General features: G+C 40.3%; 1 protein-coding gene across 3 annotated transcripts in view; it reads left to right on the top strand.

The window, feature by feature from the left end:
- The window catches only part of ksr2 (kinase suppressor of ras 2), a 196,167-nt gene that overhangs the window by 136,401 nt on the left and 34,456 nt on the right, over positions 1-25,310 (top strand). For all 3 annotated transcript variants that reach the window (XM_049578483.1, XM_049578484.1, XM_049578482.1), the window contains 5 exons: positions 2,675-2,843; positions 5,779-5,820; positions 8,948-9,017; positions 18,317-18,365; positions 20,426-20,787. In XM_049578483.1, the coding sequence (XP_049434440.1) occupies positions 2,675-2,843; positions 5,779-5,820; positions 8,948-9,017; positions 18,317-18,365; positions 20,426-20,787 (692 nt within the window). The remainder of the gene's footprint in view (positions 1-2,674; positions 2,844-5,778; positions 5,821-8,947; positions 9,018-18,316; positions 18,366-20,425; positions 20,788-25,310) is intronic.

Here is a 25,310-nt window from a genome sequence, read left to right as displayed (position 1 = left end):
CTCAGACTCAAAGATTGAAGTAATCTGACCTTGCATCAGTCTCATTCTCTTAAATGCAATACCTCAAGAATGCCCTGAGGGAGTTTCCTTAAATTTGGTAGAGCGTTTCACTTAGACTCAGGAGTGAACTGATTAGAATTTGGTGGTCAAAGGTTAAGGTCACTGTGACCTTGCATCTGTCTCAATCTCCTAAATGCAGTACTTCAAGAAGGTCTTGAGGGAGTGTCCTCAAATTTGGTACAAACGTTCACTTGGACTCAGGAGTGAACTGATTAGAAATGGTGGTCAAAGGTCAAGGTCAACTTGACCTTTCACCTGTCTCATTCCCAGGTAAGCAATATCTCAGTGTTGACCTGCTCTCCTCTCTCCTTCATCCAAAAACACCCGGTAAACATTTTATATGTTACTCCCCTCATCCCCTGGGCTCAAACGGGGACGTAACAAACACCTTGAGGTAATTTCTTCAAATTTAGCGCAAATGTTTACACAGACTCAAAGATTGAACTAATGTGACCTTGTATCAGTCTCATTCTCTTAAATGCAATACCTCAAGAATGCCTTGAGGGAGTTTCCTTAAATTTGGTACAAATTTGGAAAGAACTGATCAGAATTTTGTGGTAAAAGGTCACTGTGACCTCACAAAACAACATAACTCAGGAACTCATGCATGCTAATTATGACAAAAACATACACAAACGTCTACTCAGATATTATGAGGAAGTGATGAGATTTTATCTCCAAAAGGGTCAACATAAACTTCACTGTCACTTTGACATCTTAATGTAAAAAAAAAAAAAAACACTTTTCTGGCCATTGCTCAATGTCATATCTCAGGAACAGAAGGGGAGACATTTGGTCAGATACTAAATTGGTGACACTAATTTTGGGTGTCCACCTTAAAAGTGTGCTGATTGTCTCAATCTCCTAAATGCAGTACTTCAAGAAGGTCTTGAGGGAGTGTCCTCAAATTTGGTACAAACGGTCACTTGGACTCAGGAGTGAACTGATTAGAATTTGGTGGTCAAAGGTCAAGGTCAACGTGACCTTTCAACTATCTCATTCCCAGGGAAGCAATATCTCAAGAACACCTTGAGGTACCTTCTTCAAATTTAGAGCAAATGTTTACTCAGACTCAAAGATTGAAGTAATCTGACCTTGCATCAGGTCACTAATGTGACCTTGTATCAGTCTCATTCTCTTAAATGCAATACCTCAAGAATGCCTTGAGGGAGTTTCCTTAAATTTGGTACAAATTTGGAAAGAACTGATCAGAATTTTGTGGTAAAAGGTCACTGTGACCTCACAAAACAACATAACTCAGGAACTCATGCATGCTAATTATGACAAAAACATACACAAACGTCTACTCAGATATTATGAGGAAGTGATGAGATTTTATCTCCAAAAGGGTCAACATAAACTTCACTGTCACTTTGACATCTTAATGTAAAAAAAAAAAAAAAACACTTTTCTGGCCATTGCTCAATGTCATATCTCAGGAACAGAAGGGGAGACATTTGGTCAGATACTAAATTGGTGACACTAATTTTGGGTGTCCACCTTAAAAGTGTGCTGATTGTATAGATCCTCTGTGTTGCTGGGGGGAAGATGTGTGTGAAGCATCCATGTTTTCACAGACATGGATGTGTACTGTAAGTGCAACTTGACTGGATCATTGAGGGATACAACCGCAAAGCTGGAATTTTAGTTTTGTTTTCAAAGACAAACAGTTTGTCTTCTGGATTAAAATATCCAACAATGTAATTGATACAGTGCTTGTTTCAGCAGAGTATTTACAATAGACTTATTAAAAGAGACTTATTGAAAAAAAAAGTGATTATTTTTGAGTGATTACTAGGGAAAAAAAAGTGGCACACAAACAGCCTTTGGTTAATTAGACTCCATTATTGAATTATTTTATTCAGCCATTATTTGAACTGAAATTGGATGGAGTCTAGACAGTGGTCGTAATGTCTCGAAATTGAGTTTGGTAACAAAGAGATGTCTTCAGAAGTAACATAATCAGCTGAGGAACTGAACAGATGTGACGAGGAGAAGACTGCTGAGAAGCTCATCGGGCTAGACCTGGAGTTCAGTGTGGAGCTGCTGTAATGAACATAGGAAGTGGAGACTATAAAAGCATCTCGAAGAAATGCTTTACATTCTTGCAGCAATAATGACTAATTAACTAAGATCCTGGTGAGATCAGAGAGGTTAAAGAAAAAAAAACTGGAGCACACAGTTAGCTGATTGAGTGAAATATGCACAAACACAAGAGTAAGCATGTAACAGGAAGGACGCAATGTTGTAGCGTCCTTGAATGCACCACTGAGGGCAGTCTTGAAAATGCTTCCTGTTTCCTAACTGCAGCGCCACACACTGATAATATAACTTTGTCAAAAAAAAAGTAAAGGCAGCATATTGCTCATTGTGATGGATCACCTCTGTCGGGCAAGTTTCACGTCTCCGCAAGTTGATTTTCATATTGTACTGAAATTAATGGAAACCAAGCGCTGCCTGGAAGGTAGAAAATCAATCTAGAAACTTGTGGTATGATTCAAAAAGAGGCTGACAATAAAGTGGAGTGCAAGCATTTTATAATCAACGTATTAAATTTGCAAAATAACCGGTATGGAGGTTTAAGTAAAGCTTCTCTTGTCTGTCTTGTTCCCAGGATCACATCCCAGTCCCGTACCAACCAGACTCCAGCAGTAATCCCTCATCCACCACCTCCTCCACCCCGTCCTCCCCGGCTCCTCCTCTGCCCAGCAGTGCCACGCCCCCCTCGCCACTACATCCCTCCCCACAGTCGGCGCGGCAACAGAAACAGTTCAACTTGACAGGTATCAAAATGTGCAAGACCTGAATAACAGAGAAAGCACTAAACCCTTTGCCTCATCACATAATTTAAAGGATATCAATCTGATGTCAATGGATAAACATCCAAAAATAAGCTTGGGAAAACAAGAAAAAAGAAATGTAACTAAAGATTTTGCCATTATGACAACAGGGCTCAAGTTGTAGCCTGCAGCTAACTCACCGACTCCATTGCAACTTTATATTTCCTGGTTGCATCCCCCAAATCATTATGGGAACTGTGGTTCCAAAAAATTTAGAACATACAAATAAAAGCAAGAAAAGGAAAAATAATAGGACTGCAAAACTTGTTTACACACAGACAGCAGCTCTGTGAGGCTCTATTTTATGTAGGCACAGCCATGCTTTGAGCTACATTTCGTCATGCTAACATGCTCACAATAGCTGTGTTCGAAATCGCTCCCTATCACGGATATAGTGCACTATATATTGTGTTTGCCATTTTGTAGTGTTGTTCGAATTCTCCACGGTTAATTTCATTCACTATATAGTGGACTATAAAGTACCCACAATGCACAGCAAATGTGAGTGAACAAATGACGTACCCTACATTTTACTCCCGTATACCACAATGCAATGCGGTCGTCTTTTGCCAGAGGAGAAGAAGAAGAACAACCACAAAGATGGCACAAAAAGAAAAGAAACTAATAGGATGCTAGCCGGTAAAGTTAGCCCTCGAGCTAACAATAGCCACTTAGCTCGCACGAGCCAGGTAGCTTGTAGCTTGTGCACTATCTTGGGCTATTACAGCTCACAATGCAGGCACACGACTGTAGCTGACAAAACGAAACGTCCACACCATTGAAATTTCAACAATTTATTGACAAATAAAGTACAACCACCATACAGTTCGATTATCCTCAAAGCGCCTGGTTTGTTTACATGATGCTCGGCGCGTCCACTTGCGTCATAGGAGTATGCGGCGCAGCTACTGATGCAACGACTTTCAGAAAATTTCAGTTAGTGTCCAAAATCTCGTTCAGTCGTTCCCCATGTAGTGCACTATATAGTAAACACGGAATAGGGAATAGTGAGTGAGTGAGTGGACGCTTTCGAACACAGCTAATGACAATGCTAACATGCTGATGCTAAGCATGTATATTGTTGACCATGCTCATCCTCTTAGCTTAGCATGTTAGCATTGCAAATTTGTGTTTCCAAGGATAGCGAAGGCTTGGCCCTCCTTACTCTGTCTCAGTCTGCCTCCGATTGGCTTACTCGGACACTCCAATCCTAACCCTAACCAGTCTCAATGCTTGAGCTAAACCTTACCAACTCAACGAACAAAGGCAATGAGTAGTAGCCAGTCAGAGGAAGAGAAGGGCGGGTCATGCCTTCACTATCTTTGGAAACATAAATCTGGCAGTTCAGGGGATGTTTGTGGTCATAAACCAAAGTATTGATAAGCTGAAATCTTGACCCTGGTTATGATGCTTGATAAAAAGTTAAGAGGATACAGAGGAGGGCAATCCAGGCACTCCAAAATATAGAAAAAGAAAGGAAATATTAAAAGCCTTTGTTGTAGTGGCTAAATCATAAAAAGAGCCAACATGTTTCGACCACTGCAGGTCTTCGTCGGGGCTTTCAATACAATGGAAAATAAAAAATAAAAAAAATAATGCAAAAATAAGTCGATGAAATGCAGTGACATGAGATAAGATACTCAGAAAAAATAAACTTAAATATATACACACATATCTTAACCCACAGGCCGCGAATAATGACAAATCACAAAAAAAGTGAAGTCTATATCCTCATTGAGACCAGGAAACTTTAAAGCATCCAGTTGACGGGTCCAAAAAGCTTCCCTTCTATTAAGTTTCTGTACTCTGTCACCCCCCCCCCCCCCCCCCCCCAACCAAAGGTTTAATGTATTCAGTGCCCTCTGTGTGTAATAAGGAATCATTACCATTAGGAAATTCACTGAAATGTCTCATAATTTCTAGTTCCAAGGCATTTTTATACTCAGCAAGGATCCCTCGAGTGTCTTTTTGTACGGCCTATATAGAAAAAAGCCTTCCACACATGGACAAGTCAGATAGTAAATAACAAAAGTGGTGCTGCAATTTTTTTTGTTTTTAAGTTCTGTTTGTGTCCACGTAATGTTTAGTTTGCATAACCTTGTCACAGTGAGGGCAATGCACACATTTAAAAGTGCCCAAAGGTTCAGATAACCTACTGCTTTTTTTTGTCTGCTGGAAGATGTGAATGCATAAGTCCGTCCCTAAGTGTCGGGGCGCATTAAAATCAAAAATACGGGGTTAAGGAAAGACTTTACTCCAAAAAGCATCACTCTCAATAATAGCCAACAAAAAGTTAAGAGGAATCGCAAAAGTGATAACAGTTTATCCTGAGGGAAACGTGAACATGTGGCACATCAGGCAATCCACTGAGACATTTCACTTAAAACCACGGATGTCAATGTTATGATGGTGTCAGGGGAAATGCCAAAAGTCAGGAGGATACATGTGAACCATTAATTGTGTCCACAGAGCTGTGTCACTAACCAAACTTGAACAATTTCATGTGTCATAAAATGAGTCATTTACACAGAACATGTACATAGAACATGGACAACTCAAATGTGCAAATTAATTATATTTCTGAGTATCCCAATTTATTCAGAAAATAATAATACCGTACTTTATAAGGCAGGCATGGCTTATTCATGTAGTGCTAAAAGCCTGTAAATAAATGGAGTGAAAACTGAGTATAAAAGACAACATAAATCAACATACATTTAGGAAATAACTTTGTGTGAACTTTAAATTTGTGCTGTGAAGCAACACTGCGTCTTATACTCTGTATATGAACTAATTTAGGTATGAAAGGGGAATTTCAGCCATGTCAGATTGGCACTTCAAACTCAAACTTCAGCTTTACTTTTATTTCTCTCCGCAGCCTCCAGTTATTTCAAATACAAACAACAGTTCATCTTTCCTGGTAAGTACCTCATAATTGATCATTACCCTTACCCATAATGCACTACAACCAGCCTTGGAAAAGTACAAAGGAGGAGGGCTCTTTTGATGTTGGTGTTGATTCTCGTCTCCTCACCTTGGCCTGCTTTAACACTCGGCCCCTACGCCCACTCGTTGCTTGTCTCATTTGGGCCTCCTAATGATTTGTCAATGCCCAGACTCTTTGCTTTGCCCACACTGGTACCACACAGTCTTTGCTCATTTGGCAGCTTATTACAGCCGAGACAACCTGGAGTGGTGTGAGGAAAAGAATGAGATGTAATTGAGATCTAGAGAGACAGGTTTTTGGAAATGCATAAATATACAGAGCACAGCGGTACCCAGGTTCTGATTATTGTAGCCACACATGCTGTTGTCTGTTTTTCAGCTAAATTACATCAGCTGCCTTAATGAGCTGCATAACAGCATGGTCAAACACTACCACTTACTGTTAGTCCCATCAATCTAAAACCATTATGCTGTAAGTGGAGCTAATGCCACATTCGCGTCATATTAAATTTACTGTAAATGCTGGCTATTGTTTAAAAAAAGAACAGAAAACAAAAACACACTTACATAAGTGTCCCAGGGGAAATTATAACATGATTTAAAAATTATTCATCGATTGTGTTTACACAAGTGCTCATTTTCGGTGTCACAGTAGGTTCGAGAGAGTCCCAGTGCACATTTCTGGGAGAAAGTAGAATTTCCCTTCAAAAGTTGAGTCTGTCACAGGCATCCCAGACACAGCAACTGGCTCACATTCACACCATCGTCCAATTTAGAGCCTCCAATCCTCCTGGCGTGCTGGTCTTTGGAGTAAATCCATGCAAACATCCATGCAGGCACCACACAGAAAACAAAACCACGTCCCTCTCGCTGTGAGGCGACGGTGCCAGCTACTAATGCACCGTGCCACAAAGGGAAGGTTTTTTTTTTGTTTTTTTGTGGCTCCCACTTTGTGTCACAAATTGTCACAGTGTGCCAAAACGGGCGGCAAGCGTGGCAGCGAATCCCTCTGATGTCTTTCAGAGGTAGATACCACACAACAGCTGACCTCACTCTTCCTACATGCTGAAAAGGAGCGCTTTCAAAAAGAGACAACCTGCTCTTTCTCAAATAAAACGATTCTCAGTATATGCTATACGTCCTTTTATGGTGCTCAAATGAAATACGCTCTTTCTACATGCTTCACAGACACATACTGGGAAGTAGCAGTAAAATTATTTCACATGCTGTATATCAACACAAATTGTATCTCCCTGTACCACAGGGCATGCCACCGCTCCCACCGTGAGGACATTTTCTACCCTGATTGATACTTCCATACAAATTATGCCACGACAGAAAGACAGGACTTCAGCATGTGATAGGTTTCCATTGTGCAGCCAACATTTTCTTTTCTTTCTGCTGCATTCAAACAAAGCACACACCAGGTGCACAGGAAAAAACAGGTTGAATTCCAGGACACTGTCAGCACTAAGTGTTTTGAAAATCTGACATCTTAGTCATGAACCTTTGTCAGGTATTAAATGCACAGTATATTCACAATATATCATTATATGGTGACTTTGATGCCTGAGAAATGTTGCATTTTCAAAACACTTAGTGCTGACAATGTGTGAGAATTCAATAGTTTCCTTTGCTGCCGTCCAAGCCACCAGAAGGGACGTGTTGCTGTTGATTTAATCATGCCAAAGAATGATTATCAACATGGTATTTTGAAATGAAGTAAATTAAGTAAATATCTTATCTTAAACCACTTAATGCAGAACAACGAAACCAGTTTAAAGGGACAGTTCACCCCATAATCAAAAATGTACATGTGACTTTTTAACTTGAGTAATGGGTCATGGTTTCTGGAAAGAGACATTACTGTTGAGTTTTTTAAATGCGTTTTTTTTTTTTTGGCGCTTTGAGCACCACAAGACGAGTGCTATCTAGTTCCTTTATGTTGGAGAGGAGCCAGACATCTCTACAGCCAATATCCCCAACACTCTGCACCTCACCACCAAAACAATCTAGATTATTAATCTTACTACAGGTTAAAGGAAAAAATAGTAGTGCTGCCCCCAACTAAGGATTTTCCTTGTCGACCAATAGGGCCATTAGTTGACTAGTCGCCCACATGTTTAGGATATTAATTTGATTATTAAATGACATATTTTGGGCGGGGCAACACAATGGTTTGAGTTGAAGGTGTGAGAAAGAATAGTATCAGTAACATTGTTAACACTGTGCTACATTACAGAGAAATACAAAACCGTACTAATGAACCTTCATTAATATAGGCCTATATTTTATCTCCAAGTGCACGTCACACACTGAGCGAGCCGCCTGTTAATGACGCTGTGGGCTAATGGGCATGTAGCTACTTCCATGTTTCAGATGATACGTCATGTTTGTAGTCGACCAATGAAGATGAGTTTACATATCACCTTGGGTTCGTCCTTCACCTTCTCAAAGTGATCCCACACTTTGGATTTCCTGCCCGACATGTTATTAACAAGCCTGTGGAATAACCGCAGGTACCCGCCCTGGAAATTAGAGGCCGTGCACATGCTGCATCTTTAACCACCTGGAAAAGGTGAGGTTGGGCACTGGGTGCTACTCTTGTGCTTTTTTTGTGTCAGCTTTCAATAGCGCATTGGCAGGTTGCATCTGCGTCTTATTTACCTGAAATCCTGAGTGCAGAGCTGATCTTCTTCCAGGCGCTGCCACTTCCTGTGTCTGTCCTCTCAAATTAAATTCACACATGGTCCAGTCATATAGGTTTTGATTTATTTTGACAAGACGCCACTCCTAACAGAGTTTAAGTTTTTTCTTTCTGCGACTAAGCGACCAATGAAATCTTGCCAACCCATGACCTTTTTTGACAACAAACGTGTGGTCGACTGTTAGGGGGCAGCACTAAATCCTATGCATTTTTGATTTTGGGGTGAACTGTCCCTTTAAGATAGAGGTACATCTATCCTACCTGTAACTGAAATCATCCACTTCCTTGCTGAAATAGTTAAAGCAATCCAAACAATCTTAAAAATGGTTTAATACTGAACGCAACTTTGCTCTAACTTGTTTGACATTTTGTGACTCTTTTTGACTATCTCCAGATGTTGCTCCAGAAGCTCCTCCGAGCAGAGCACCACAGGTCATCCTGCACCCTGTCATGTCTGAACCAGGGTGAGTAGATTCTATTACAGAAGTAATTCAATAAAAACCATATGTCTGCCTTTCAAGAAATTAAGAAAGTACTTCTGATCTTCATCAGGCCCTCTCAGTTGTCTCATCTCCTCCTCCCTCTTCTCCCTCTCTCTCTGGCCGCTGGTCAGAGGCCAAGTCAAACTTATTGGAGCACAGATATTTGGGTGACAATTTCGATGCGAGAGCCGACATGACGGATACTCAGAGACTAATGTTAGCATGGCCTTTAGTTCACGCTACACTTGGGATGCCAACTGGATTTTCACTGGCTCTTTGAGGAAGCCAGTGGTCACAGGAAAACAACCGGAAGAGGAGGAGGAGTGATGAGATGCCTTTCGACCCAGATGTTAATCAGATCAGGATCTCAATCTATCACAAGAAACAGGGCAAAATAACCTCCATCTATAGGCGGATGGTCAATTGTGTTTAAATATGGATCATACCCGTAGATTGTAATGGATTAATCGATAGCAAGTAATGTTAATTTAATTTTCTAAATATCAACACGGTCTCAAAAGGTCCTGGACATACGGAGGCTGATGGTATGAGTGTCTAATTATGGTATAGGGCACGGAGCTGTATATGTTAGTGATGTATTTGGATGAAAAAAATCTATTTGACGTCTTCATGCTACATTCCTGAAACAGCTGTCAGCTTTGAGATAAAAATTGTGAGGCAATGTCTGGAAATAATGAGAATCAGAGGGAAATATAGAACAATAACTAATGATGTGCATACATCCCAGTAGGCTCAATATGTGTGGACAGAAGGGGATTGTTTTGAGGTCTAGAGCAAAATTCATTACCATAATATAATGATGTGTCAAAGGTTATTTTCTGTATGTTCAGATTATATTCAAATGCACAAGGTGCAACAAATGCATGTAGGAATTCTATTTTTTTTTAAAGTAGAGGATAAGAATAAGAAAGAGTTGTCTTTATATTCACACTGGGCTGACTGTGAAAAAGTTGCAGCTGTGTGCAGTTGATCTCTCAGGGAGGGAAACGCAGTGAGGACAAGATGGTCATTTTCATTGGGCTATAATAGACCCTTATTGTCAGCCAAATGGGTATACAGGCAAGTACAAACTGTGTGGCTCATCATGAAACAATTGTTTGTTGTCAAGCCTTTAACAATTACAACTCCCGTGTGGCTTTGACAGCTAAGAGCTCGGATAATATTTTGTCATTTGCTAACATAATAATCATAGTTTGAACAGGACCTATTATGCTGATTTTCAGGTTTGTACTTGTATTTTGGGTTTCTACTGGGACTTGTTTCATTCATGCATTTTCCTGTCTGTACTGGAACAGACGTAGGTCTATTTACCCTCTGTCTGAGACGCTCCGTTTAAGCCCTTGTCTCTTTAAGCCCCCTCCTGAAAAGCCCAGTCTGCTCTGGTTCGTCAGTATTTCCAGATTTCCCCCATTTTGGCGTCTCTGCACTGTCACTGCATGCCGGGAGTGACTGTGACTGAGAATAGGGACAATTTCTACCATGCTGTATAACCAATTAAAGCTTCAAAACACAGCCGGACATGTTCCAGCAGAATATGATCCGTAATCTGTCAGAAATTTACAACAGCATCATCAAGATTACATGTTTCCCTGACTTTAGCATGGAGCTACATGTAGCAATGTACTTGCAGCTGGGGAATTACTGCATATTGTAGCGCTATTTCCTCATTAAAAATCACCAATTAAAGCTTCTAAACACAACTGGACATGTTCCAGCAGGAATCTAATCCAAAATCAGGGAGAAATTAAAACCATCATTAACCAAGACTCCATGTTTCTCTGACTTTAGCATGTAGCTACATGTAGCAGTGGGAATTACTGTATATTGTAGCGCTATTTCCTCATTAAAAATCACCAATTAAAGCTTCTAAACACAACCAAACATGTACCAGCAGGAATCTGATCCAAAATCAGGGAGAAATTAACAACATCAGCAACCAAGATTACATGTTTCTCTGACATTATCATGTAGCTACATGTAGCAGTGAATTTGTAGTCAGGTGATGACTGTGTATAGCGGCAGTTTTTCCCATTGAAAATCCCCAGTAAAAGCTTCTAAACACAACTGGACATGTTCCAGCAGGAATCTGATCCAAAATCAGGGAGAAATTAACACCATTGGCAACTAACATGTTTCCTGACGTTAGCGTGTAGCTACATGTAGCAGTGTGGGCTACATCATGTAAACACTTGCAGTGCCTGGAGCAGATGATCATTTATAGAAACTGATCATAATCTGATGTCTTGTAGCTAAAGGAGAGAAGAAAGTGTTGGTAACAGAGTATTCAGAAAGGTCTGAAGCCTGAGGTTGGTGGTTTCGTTCATCATCCATCATGTGTAAATGACAGAAAATAAGGAAAAGCATAATAGGTCCCTTTATCCTTTTATCAAAATGATTATGTTCTAAAATTTTACAGTCCATACAACAGTAGACTAGATACCCCACTGGTTTGTTTTAAATATCCCTTAAACGCTATGTTCTCACTTCTTAAAAACATCAATGGCACAAAGTATGATTCAGCTAAAACATTGTAAAGGCCCATTTATGCTCAACGTTAAATACGAATCCGGATACGGACGGAGCCTTCTGTCCGTGCTCTGCGTTCATTTTGTCTGTATTTCTGCACGTTTCCATAAAGCTTACGGATATGGGCCAAACGGAGCAGTACCACCGGGAACCGCAGGGGCAAAGAAATAACAATGGCGGTTATCGAATGCCCCCGCGGTCATCCTAAAGTACTGGAAATGACGCTCGTCGTCAATTTCTCCCATCGGCAGTACTAGAGACTTTGTCTTTTATGCAAGAGGTACATTATCAATATCTCCTCCACAGTCGCCATGTTTGTTTTTGAGTTTGTTGTTGTCATAAACTTTTGACACTGGGCTGCCCCCTGGTGGATATATTGGTTAACATCCATGCCAACGTAAAGGACACATGGAAGTATGTGGGCAGTGACGGTAACATCGTTTGAAACGGACGTATACATTTTCGTACGTAAAGGGAGCATAAATGGGCCTTTAGGCAGAAGCAAGTAGAACAGGTCAATGGTGAAAGTAAAATCAATTATCTGTTTCAATGAGTGATAATTTGTCAATCCTCAACTGTGTTTCTTAGTTTTTGTAGAGTTCCATCAGAACGGATCACAACAGTTCCTCTGTGCACAAAAATGATTATGTCTTAAAGTTTCTCACAAATATTGGATGAATCTGGTGACTGCGATAGCCACGTAATTGATCAATGGCCACTTGTTTCCTAATGATGGAGAGGTAGACTGGAAGAGTGATGAAAATGGTGCTGACTGGTAAGAGAATGTCTGTGGTCCACTTATTTAAAAGCAGCAAAGCAGGGGGTTTTTTCTGCTCATTGATTTTCTGGATAACATTGATTTTTTTACAGGTGTACTCCAGGCAGAGAAAAATTTAAATTCTCCTGTGGATCTCTGGGAATTTTACAAATAGTCAGTGTTTGGGGGTGTATTGAGAGGCCTTGAACAGCTTTTCTTTTCAGATTTTGTGCGTGCGATGGTGGGTCTGAGCCTGAACAAAATACACACAGCGATAAACTGCATATAATTATTTATCATTTTAAAAAATATATTTTCAGGCTAATTTGCAGGGAATTATGAAGAGTCGTGGAGCCTGTTTACACCTGGAATTGAGTTTTGGTGATCTGAACACAAGTGGAGAGCTGAGACACATCGCCATTCAAACCTGTGTCTATCAATGCTGCTCTAACATTTGTTTTCATATTTTATTACTGCATGCGTTAATGTCAAAGGGCTCCATGCGCAGTTGTTACGTCCACACCCTTGCCAGCATGCCTGCTTGTCATGTTGGCGATTGTGTCAGTACAGCTGGTGATATCGCTGTCAATAGTATCCAACACGTCTCCTTCTATAGGGCAAAACGATGGATGGTTAGATTCAGATTCAGATATTCTTTATAGTTAAACAAACATACAACAAAATTCAGATGCACTCAAGGACCAGATCCATATATAAAAATAAGCAATAAATAGTAATAAAAATAAATTCACTCACATTCTACTCAATTGTAGATACACTCCATACACTTATTGTCAACATATGCAGTTAAAATGGGATTTTAAAAAGAGTGCTCATGCATATTATTGCACATAAAATTAGTTATTGCAGTTCAGAAAAATAGCTTTAATGTGTGTAAGTGGCTTTGCTTCACACAACACTTCATCTGACTCATCGCACAATGGGCAACTTACAGAGCATCGGCACACTCGGCCCCTATCTGCATTAGTGAAATAATCTTTGTCAGGGACGCATCAGAACACATTAGCACTACAGAAGATTTTTGGTCAAATGCATCCCAGACCATCTTGACAAGAGGTTTGAGTGATTGGATCACAGTGCGTATTGGTGGTCGTTTACACTTGTATTAAGTGCTGTCCACTTGTGATTGAATCACCCAACATGCATGTTAATACCAGGTATAAACAGGCTGATGGAGAGGGCATAAAGTTGTTCATTAACAGAACTGTTGCGGGACACAGGGAGATGTTCTCGAGCAAGATATTTAAAAATCTACGTTTAAAGAAATGCTGTCCGTTACAGATGCTCATTTTGATTCTTCATATGTCTCCACTGGGATCAGTCAATGAAATCATCAAATTACACCTCAGCTTCTGAAGAAACAAGGAGACACAGTATTCCCGGGTGTGTTCTTAATTAAGGCAGCTACATGCAGCTAAACATTTAGAAATGTAGTAATGAAGAAACCTCTTGAAAATCTACATGAAAAACAAGCAGTCATCTTGAACCCTCGTGCCTTTGAGTCTCTGCTCATTACTACACCCCTAGATGGACAATGTTACGGTTTCTCACTCTCACAGTCTCTCATTCTCTGCCTTTTGACGAGTGTGAATACATTAACGCGGTTATGAAACTCATATTCCTCTGATTTAATTAATGCTATTGTCCCTCCTTTCCCACATCTTTGTATGCTCTTGCAGCGGCAGCCGGCAGGTTTCTTTGGCCTTAATGGCCTCATCCCAGGGTTAATGAGGGCCTGTGTCAGACCCCAACACCCGGCAGGTACCCCTCATTAGAGCAGAGATCGAACCGCTGGTAGGGGCCTTTGGCGCCACAGGAATCACATTATTTTTTACGCTGCCTCACCTGTGGTCTCTGCCCAGAGTCCAGGATTGCACTGCGAACCAGTGTTAATATACCACAGAAAGGTTGCGAGAGGTTACACACTGATGTTACACAGCCAGTTATGTGGACGGAGGGGGATGGGTTGAAGAGGGTAAAGTGGGTTCATTTGTGTCATGTCCTTGGCACCCATGGTGTGGGTGACAGCGTACCTGCCGGGGTCAGGAATTAATAGGACGTCGGGGCGTAAATGCACTTGAAAGTTCACACTGTTAAAGCGACTGTGAAATTAAAAATTAGGGTCAGAAAATGCAGCCAGTAATTAGGAGTGCCCTTTCTTCCATTTAATCCTGTTCACATTTTATTCATTTATCTGTCAAATAGTCTTGATGGGAATATGCTCCTGCCACCTGTGGACCACTGCAGGCGATCAGTATAAAAGCCTGCAGTCCAGTAACTCTTTCTTGTGTAATATGTGCACTGAAATATTGAGAAGGTTTTTAGTAACAAACTTCACACCTTGAGAGAGCATTTAAAATGGACTCAGTAAAGAATCTCACTAAGAACAAAGGGATTCTGCATTCATGTACAGATTCAGGGTATTCAGAGTATCAGACACAACTGCAGTCAATGAGCAATCAGTTCAATTAAGTGGGAGGAAAACGTCCTGCAGCATCACAGATAGTATTTGCTCATACTGAACACATACTAAAACAACAGTGAGTAAGAATCAGAGGGATTTAGTAGCATCCAGCTGAAACTTCTCCAGGTTAGAATTTCTCAAATGTTCATTGTCCAGGAGGTTTGTACTGGAATGTGAATTATCCGCAGAGATCACTTCCTCTCCAAAATAAACTATAGACCTTGAAATACCCAAAGGGAAAGGAACAACTCAGCCTTGGGGAAGGATGGAAATAGATAGAGAGAAAAACAATTGGCAGATTGGATCTATGCAGGGCCTAAAATAACCCAGCTATAGCTAGTGTTTGATTTGTCCATTCTGGGTTTCTGTAGAAACATGGCAGTGCAACATGAATGACTCCATGGACAAGGACCCACCGCCTATGTAGATATAAAAGGTTTATTCTGAGGTAGCGAAAACACTATTCTTAATTTTAGCTGATTATACACTAATGAAAACATACTTATTATTTATTATGAGTAAGTAAAATTTGATTATATAGCGCTTTTCGCAGACATAGGTCACAAAGTGCTTTACAAGGGCAGTATACAAGAAAGAAAACACAGGGATGAAGTGACTACTCAGACCATGTCGTGAAAAGTGCACAACTAGCAAAACTATTAGCACACACTTGAAAAAAAAAGACAAATTTAAAATATACAACAACAATACACAAAATACAAAAAAAAAAACGTACAAGTTACCCAAACGTCTGTCTAAACAGGTTTGTCTTTAGCTGCCTTTTAAAGGAAACCACAGAGTCAACAGATCGTTAGGGAGCAGGCAGAGCATCCCAAAATTTAGGTGCTCCGGCCGCAAAAGCTCGATCACCACGTGTCTTAGGGGGTGATCACACAGAAATGAGACGCTAGAGACGCGGATGCTTCAAAGACGCTTGAAATGCTGGAAGCGCTTATTCAATGCCCGCTAGCTACTGGCGTCTGACGCTCAAAAAGTTGAAAATATTTTAACTTTTCAGCGTCTACGCACGTCTAAAAAGACGCCGGAAAAACACCCGTCTAAAAAGACGCTTGAATGCCGGTCAGACGCGCCGTATCATAGGTAAACAATGGTTTTACTGGTGTCGCGTTTCTAGCGTTTCATCTCGGTGTGATCGCTCCCTTAAGGCGAGTGCGAGGGATGGACAACAAATGTAGCATATTTAATTGAAGAGTGTGAACTGAAGAATACAGGTGAAGCAGTTCAGTTACATAATAGGGAGCTTGACCGTGTAATGCTCTGTACGTAAGAATGAGAATTTTGAACTGGAGGGAATTTTTAACTCAACAGGGAGCCAATGAAGGGATTTTAGTTTAGGGGTAATGTGAGAGTGTCTATTTATATTCCATTTCTACCAAAATATCCCCCTAAATCCTTCACACTGGACCTTTAAATGCTCACTGACACTATGTTTAAGATATGTATTTTAAATCATAAGACTGCAATAATGCTACAACATGTAATATGGGCATCCTGATGTTGTATCAGCTGCATTGACAAGGAAGCAAAACAGGTCACCATGTTACTGTGATGATGCTCGTGAGATGATTTGTTTAATGCAGCTATGATAATACATCTTCCATCAGGTTACTCATCATGAAGCCACGACGGTCCTCGATTGACCTGATTGAATTCAGGTTGCTTTAACACCATTTACATCAGCACAATCACACAATTCATCCAACAACGTCACAATATTTACAAGATGCATGAGTTCATTTATAATCAATAAAATGCCGTATAATAAATTCGTGTTGCTCCAAATATTACTCAAAGATTTAAGGTGTGGAGTGAGAAAGATGTGAGCTCACCAGACCTCTGCAGCCCACTCGTCATCACCGCTTGAGGTTATATTACCTACTGCCAGCAACACACACCTGAATCTCTGACCCACCAGTAGGTGGATGAGTTGTATTGTGGGTAAAGTAGGTGGTAGGTTTTTGTCAAGGAAAACAAAGTGGTGGAAATAATAAAAGATGATATCTCTGCGTGGCTAGATTGGTAGAGTACTCTTAATGCTCTACACTGTAAGTGTGGTGACTGCCGACACAAAGGAAATGCATTATAATCACTGCACCACTATTCAGCCATATAATTAAGCAGTTAAGTGTAAGAATGGGACAATAATAAATCCACAGATAAGCATCACACATAATGAGACAGAGTGTGCTGAAACATGGGCACCAGTGAGGAAGTACTTATAAAGAAGAAGAAAAAAATCCAAGACCACCATTTTTATTTTTACTTTATTTATTTATCTACATATTTATTTATTTATTATTTTGATTTAAACTGTTTTCTTTTTTTGTGTCAGCACAGTTCTGCAGTTTTCACAGTTAATGTAACATGGTTACTTGTGATCCAAGAGTAAAATTAAGGTGGAATATTTAGAAAGTAACAATATTTATGACAGATATTGTTTGAAGGATGAGAGGTAAAGAGTTGGTTTCAATTTATATATTGGTTCAGAGGAGGTTAGAAATGGCAGGTTTCACTTATATGCTAATGGATTGTTAGAAATATGTAGCTTTTGTTTTTCTGTTTGAATTCTGTGAGTCAATAAAAAAAAACAGATTCAGTCAGTCAAACTTTATTTTTATAGCACTTTTCATACAAACAGAATGCAACACAAAATAGGAGAATATGCCAGCTAGAAAAACAAATGAATGAAAATAAATAAAAAGATAAATTCACAATAATAAATACAAAATAAAAATATTAATTAAATTATATATATATATATATATATATATATATATATATATATATATATATATATATATATATATATATATATGAAAATTAAATAAATATAGGCTGCAATACACAATTTTATTACTAAATACAGTTATTCAAAACAAGTGAGGTGATGTCACATTTTATATTTAGTTCACCTCCATTTGAGTGACTCTCCTTTCCCAATCTTCACCCCTAGAAGTATCAACTGTTAAAATATCTAACATTTTAGCCTACCAAATAAATAGGGGGCTCATCAGTAAAGGCTGTAACATTATCAAGATGCTAGACACCAAGAATGGATCATTCTCACTTTTTTGGGGCATTATAAAACCAAAACGCCATCATGAAACCTGATCAAGTGAGCAAAATATTACGTAAAGTAACAACACCTAGGCTCAGGGGTGTAGGGTTTGTTTCTACATTGGGGAGGAGACATAGATAGGTTTGGGCGTCGTCTGCTAGAAAGTCTTAAGCATTAAACACTAAATTTCCTGCACTCTGGTGATTTGTTATGCACCAATTTTGCTGTTTTTGCTTCAATTTATGTTAAAATTTAAAAAATTTGGCACAAATGTCTACCTGGACTCAAGGATGACCTTGACTTTGTAAAGGTTACTATAACCTCACAAAACTGGTTCATGAAAGGCAAACAGTTAGGTGGTAAATCTAGTTTTCTCATGGATTTGTTTCTACCTCTTTTCTTCTTGCTTTTAGGAATGAGGGGAACCCTTTACTTCAAATCGAAGTTGAACCTACATCAGACGTGAGTCCTTCCTTTGACCTTGATGCGACCTTTGTGGTGCTTTTAAATATATGTGAATGAAAGTTTTCTCATTCGTCACATTGTTTTACTTCTCCACATCTTTTTTTGTCAGTAATATCGGAGTGAAATTCCTCATGAATCCAAATGAAGACAAAATGCATCTCTCACTGTCACTTGTCGCAGTCATTTGTGATGTTCTCTCATTTAGCATAATTTGGTTCAGCTCTCTGAGGAGCCTCCAGGTACATCATGTGTCAAAAGTAGCAAGGAGGGAAAAATGCTGCTTCACTTATCGTTGCCGACGTTCTGAAACAATGATATATATCTGGAGAAAATGTGATGCAAATTACCTTGAATAATGTTCCAGCAGGAAACTTTGAATAGGTCGTTTTCACTCCTGTGGTATATCATATTTAAAATCAAATAAGAAGAAATCAGCCAGTTTTCCCTCTGGCTGTTTTCCCTTTCCATAACGCTCAATTTTTCTTATCGGTGATGGCCTTAACAGCACTCAGTATTTCAAATGCACACAACTTGACAGCTACATTTATGTCAGAGTACATTTAGGATTTAAACAGCTCTGAGTACATTTTTATTGGTGACCTCAAATACATAAGTTTATGAAAAACCAGTCCATACCATAGACTGGTCCATAACCATTGGTAGCTTTGTCACCTTCTACCTATGCCAGTCCTCAATGCCTATGTGCAGTTTCACATAGATTGACCATGTCAGTGAGTAGAAGAATGTGGGACAGACAGAATGACTGACTGACAGAATGACACACTGACAGTTTCCACGATTATGTACAGCATATCATACCATGACTTAGTCATACCAAAAATTAGAAAAACAAACAAACATTGGTCCACAGGGGGAGCCACAGCGATCGGTCGCATTTTAGCCATTTTTAAGCATTTTTCTGTTGTTATATCGCCACCCAGTTGCCAATTAAAGCTAAATTTCTCCAGTCACCTTGAGGCGTCCTGTTCTACATATCTACCAAGTTTAGTAAAAATCCATATGGCGGTTAGGCCTAGATAAGAAATTAGCTCTCTAGCGCCCCCATTTTGTTTGATGGGGTCAATAATGGAGGGGTCCCCTCAGATTATGTGTGGTCATATGCCTACAAAGTTGCGTGGTGATGGGTGAAACCCTTGAGATGTTCTACACCTTTATGTGATGAGCCACGCCCTCCGCAATATTCATTGCCTTATAGAAGCTCAGTTTTAGTAAGTTTTCCAACTTTTGCCAAGAGGGAACTTTAGATATTGGTCCCTAGATTATGTTCACCCAGTTTCATGCAGATCGCTCAAACTTCCCAGGAAGAGATCGATTTGAAGTGTTTTTCAAAAAATTCAAAATGGCAGAAAATCTATATAAGCGGAAGTTATGGGTTCCTGAGGCAAATGTGTTCCTCATGAGGAGAGGCATCTCTGTGCAAAGTTTCATGTCTCTACGACATACGGGGCATGAGATATGCCCATTCAAAGTTTGCAATTTCAATCGGTTGCTATAGCGCACCCCTTTGGCCAAATTAATGTAATATTGCTTCATTGGCATCCTCCCATGACCCTCTACCACTGTGCCAAATTTCACATGGATTGACTAAGTCAGTGAGGAGAAAAATGTGGAACACACACACAGACGTGTTTGTCATTATATAGTAAGATACACCGAGGGATGTTTGAAGAGTTTTCTTTTCATATGATTTCACTGCCATGCAACCCCGGAGTGTAAACTTCAGAAATGAAGATAGAATCATTGCATATGTAGCAATCTACAAAAATAATATGACACCACAAGGCGTTAAAGTCAGCAGATAAACAACCATCTTATCTCTGAAACTCCTACTTGGTGTAGAGGAGGTTTTAGCAGATTGTAATCCTCCAGCTGCTGAATGGCTTTTGTCAGAATAAAAGCATCTGACATCTTGGCAGAATATTTTAACACCACCTCTTTGTGTTGGATAAGGGGGCATTTTAATCATCATACTTGTAAATCTGTAAATCTGTGAATTGCAGGCCCACAGCTACCAGTTCAATTCTGCTTTCTCACAGAACGAGGAGGGCAACGACGAGGACTCCGGCGATGAGTTTGAGGAGATGAACCTGTCGCTCCTATCAGCTCGCAACTTCCCGCGCAAGGCCAGCCAGACCAGCATCTTCCTGCAGGAGTGGGACATCCCGTTTGAGCAGCTGGAGATCGGGGAGATGATTGGCAAGGGGCGCTTCGGCAAAGTTTTCCACGGACGCTGGCACGGCGAGGTGGCCATCCGCTTGATCGACATAGAGCGCGACAACGAGGACCAGCTCAAGGCCTTCAAGCGTGAGGTGATGGCCTACCGCAACACTCGCCACGAGAATGTGGTGCTGTTCATGGGGGCCTGCATGAGCCCGCCACACCTGGCAATCATCACCAGGTAAGGAGAAAGACGTGTCAGGTTGTGTTGTAGAGAAAGCTGGGGAGTCAACTTGTTTCACCTCCATTTTCCATGTTGATTGTCACGACAACCTGGTCCGGCAACAACACACTCAGAAATCAAGCATATTATAATATGCGTACTCGCTTTTTTGAGTATACTCATCCATTTTTCAAGTGTGGACACACTACATACTCAAAGCCTACTCATGGTATGTAGCATAGAATTGGGACGCACAAAAAAAACACATAAAACCATGAGAACAAATATCATATAAAGATGGCAATTAAAGCAAATATAACCATAAAAATGTGACAAAGTTGAGTGTATTTATGAAAAAGCAGTATATTGTGAGTTTAAATACCTTTTATGCTCATTTTCAGTTGCATGCTTGTTCTAGTAGAAACCCAAAATACATGTTTACGTGCTTTAATGGTCAAGGACACTTCCTGCAGTCACCTGTAATTATATTCTGTCTGAGATGCTCTGTTTTAGCGACCTGTTTTTTAAACTTCCCCGTCTGGAAAAAGGCACTAGTGACACTAGCATAGTTGAGAAATTAACATTCTCGTCAACCAAGATTACATGTTTCCCTGACGCTAGCATGTATCTTCATGTAGCAGTGTGGACTATACGTAATATAAACATTGTCTGGAGCAGATAACCACACAGACACATCTGCCATGACCGGAAATCATCTTGTAGCCAAAGTAGGACACAAAATGTTGGAAAGAGAGCTTTCAGAATAATCTGGAGCCTGAGGTTTTTGCTCAGAGGGAGTGCTTTACGTATGTTTACCTCATAGAATGCAGCAGTATTGATAACTGTGTCCTGTTGCTGTCTAATGAAATGGTAAATATACTGCAGGGATTTTTTACAATATACACTATATTGATATATCTTTGGATATTGGATTTACTTGGATATTTATTTACATTTCATCTATATAGGTATATAAAAGTGCATAGTAACACCACTGTAGACTTGGAAAAATATCAGTATGCATACAATATAGAATATTGCAGCCCAGTTAATATGTAAAACTGAAGAGGAGGGAATCTACAGCCGTATGATATGATGAGCAAATGTGCCTTACATTTTAAGTGTGGATAAAGCCTAACATTGCAAACGTTTTGGGGGCTTTGTGTAAAAAAAAAAAGAAAATATCTACATTAAAACATGTTGAATAGCAAAAAAATAGCAAGTATTTACACATTTATAACAGGATATTCCAAACTGAGAGAAAAGGGTAATAAAAACGACTCAATTGCCAGAATAAATGTTGGCATTGTACATTTTTACTTTTTTAAAAATACTGTGATTAATGTGTGGTTGTGTTTAGGCACAAAAATGATGTGGTTATGGTTACGAAAAGTAGTGGCAAACAAAAAACACCCACTTCTGCTGCAAATGCTAAATGTTAAAAAACTAACAGTTTTGTTGTTAGTTGGTCTTGAACGGTGGTCTGTACTTGGCAGCCGTGTTGCCCAGGTTTCACACCATCCATCATTCCTTCCTCCATGTGATGACAAAGTCCCCCTCATGTATGAAAAATATGTCAACATAATAACTTGGTGTTTTCATTGATAAACTGGACCTCCTCACTCCTCACATGACCATTTGTTCCTCACGTGTTTCTTGCGGATCACTGAGTCTCCTGAAAGCTGATGTCACACCTCCGTTATCTGTGATTTGCTCTGCTTCTGAATTTGGAGCTAGGTACAGTAGCTGTTTGGCCTCCAGAGCTGGTCCTTGTCCCCTGCGACTCAGTTTAGATCAGCCACAGATCTGCCCCCCTCTGGGAAAATGAGTTTGGAGTAGCTGACAATAAGCGTGCGGAGGTTATGATTAGAAGAGGCTGCTAGAACCACCCACACCCACATCGCCTGCTGCATTTGTCTTGACTACAGTGGTTGGAGTGAATTCTCTCACATACGAGAACAACTTTAAGTATTTCACAGATTAGTGTTCCCATTTTTTTGCAGTAAGTATTTTCTCATTTGTAACATGGCTGTGTTCTTGTTAAAGACCATCACAAGGAATACTCTCTTGTTTAATTAATAAGCACAGCCAATAATGTTCAAAAGGAAACTGTTCGGATATTTGCCACCCTCCCACTGTCATCTACACAGGCTGTGAACAAAGAAGGATGTCTCACTAAGAAAAATAAATTACCCCTTTGTGTGTTCTCTTTTCTGTTTTTGTTCGACAGAAAAAAAAATCAACTTGTTTTTTGCTTCATTCTCCATTAAAGAGAAGACAGAGAGACAACGCTGGTTCAGAAAATGATTCAGGAAACAAAGCTAAATGTAAAAATTTGACTCCAGTCGCAATCGCGTTCACTTTGGTCGTAAATATCTTTTAAATAATGAATCAACTGATTATTGAGATGCGTGATTGCCAGCTGAAATTGTCGTGAGTGCATCGGAGCTGACAGATGAGCTGGCGGCTTCTCAACAGTGCTCGCTGCTGATTGCTGAAAATAATAGCAAATGTCAGTGCAACAGGTGGCTTTGTTATCCACCAGTACACTGCTTCTGTCATTACACGGTTTGAAAAAAATAAAAGGGAACCAGAACTTCAGTTTCTCATACTCCTGCAGCCCAAAGTGCAACATGACAAACCTGTAAATTAAATTCTAAACATGGTTTACTGGTTTATAAGAGAGAGTTTTAGGATGCATTAGTGGAAACATAAAAATTGATTGTTTCATTTGTTACAAGTGACTGTGGATCGATTTCGTCGAGCATACAGAACACAGGGTCGTCTGTGATGATACTGCTGGATTTTTATCTATGGATATGGCATAATTACTCACATAGATGGTATTCAGTGTGTCGAGGAGGCCTTATTAACTTTTCGTCAGCTGAGCACAATGAGACGCCACCTTTGTGTCTTGAGTATGGCTCATACACATCCTGTTTGTCTGAGGTATGTCAGTAATTGTTATCACACAATGTGTATGTAAAGATGCTGAAGCTATAAGCCACATTTCTGAGTTGCAAAGTGCCTGAGGAAGAGAGGCACTAAAAATGCAGCCGCTGTCAGGTCAACGACGGGGATGAATATGTATGAACTGTTGGCTTCAGGTCCTTTGTTGGTCACCTGCGTGGCACAGTCGGGGTAGAGGGCTTCAGGTGTGAGGCGGGGGGTGGCTGTAGAGCTGTCTATTAATACGCCGGTGCGATGGCACCCCTCCAGAAATATGACACCACCTCCACGCATCATGGTGTAACAGGCTCACCCTGGGACTAAGCAGGCCCACGTTCCAGCTCAGAATGATGGCATTTCATCCTCTAATGACATCTCAAACTGCACTAACACTCTGACACAGTCTCACACCTGTGGACTTCAGGGTAAGACTGTGCTTTTAGAAGAAAAACGTGGCGAAAATCATTGGCAGAAATGAAGCAAGTTTGATTATCACCTGTGGAAAGTGTCTGATATTCACAGCAAGGCCCCAGAGCACATCAACTATCAAGCTGACATGGTTGGAAGCCAGCGTAATTGCAGCACTCCTTGTGTTAAAGGAACAGTGTGTAAGATTTAGGGGGATTTATCAGTGAGGACTGCAGATTGCAACCAGCTAAAACCTTCCCTGGTGAAATTCCTTCACTGTTTGTACAGGAGCTTTTATCTCGGAGCCAAATTATCCACAGAGGTATCTTCCTCTTCAAAACAGATGAGTTGAAATCTCATGTTGGAGACTTGCTGTTAGCCCAGCACCTGCTAATGTTGCTAATCTATTTTCTCAGATAACTTTATGTGTGCTTATCTGGTTTGTTATCCAGAAGTTCAAAAGGTATTTACCATGAGAGCAATTATTCACAGAGGTCTTCTCCTCTCCAAGACAAATGGACCTGGTAATTTAAACCGGTTAAAAAAAGGATAAGGCAGTTTTATTAAAACAATCAGTATTTTTTCGACTCTCTCATATAGGGGCTGCCAACTATGGTGGATGATGTGAAAATGCAAATGACCTTATCTTATATGGCGATCTCCGTAGACAAAGCCTTAATATAAACAGCTGATTCCAAGGTAACGAAAACACAATGATTCTTATTTTTAGGTGATTATACAAGCGGTCAGGATGAGAGTCAGCACCAAGTCTGAGGCCATGGTTCTCTGCCGGGAAACTGTGGATTGCCCCCTCTCGGTTGGGAGTGAGTTGTGGCCGCAAGCGAGGGAGTTCAAGTATCTCTGGTTCTTTTTAACGAGTGAGGGTAGAATGAAGCGTGAGATGCACTGGCGGTTTGGTGTGGCATCTGCAGTGATGCGGGTGCTGTGCTGCACCATAGTGGTGAAGAAAGAGCCAAGCAGGAAGGCAAAGCTTTCGATTTACTGGTCCATCTACGTCCCAACCCTCACCTATGATCATGAGCTCTGGGTAGTGACCGAAAGAATGAGATAGCGGATACAAGTGGCCAAATTGAGTTTCCTCCGTGGGGTGGCTGGGCTCAGTCTTAGAGATAGGGTGAGGAGCTCGGACATCCAAAGGGAGCTCAGAGTAGAGCCGCTGCTCC

The sequence above is a fragment of the Epinephelus fuscoguttatus genome, linkage group LG6 (genome assembly GCF_011397635.1).
Source record: "Epinephelus fuscoguttatus linkage group LG6, E.fuscoguttatus.final_Chr_v1".
In the NCBI taxonomy this organism is placed as follows: domain Eukaryota; kingdom Metazoa; phylum Chordata; class Actinopteri; order Perciformes; family Serranidae; genus Epinephelus; species Epinephelus fuscoguttatus.
This window is presented reverse-complemented; position numbering and strand designations above follow the sequence as displayed.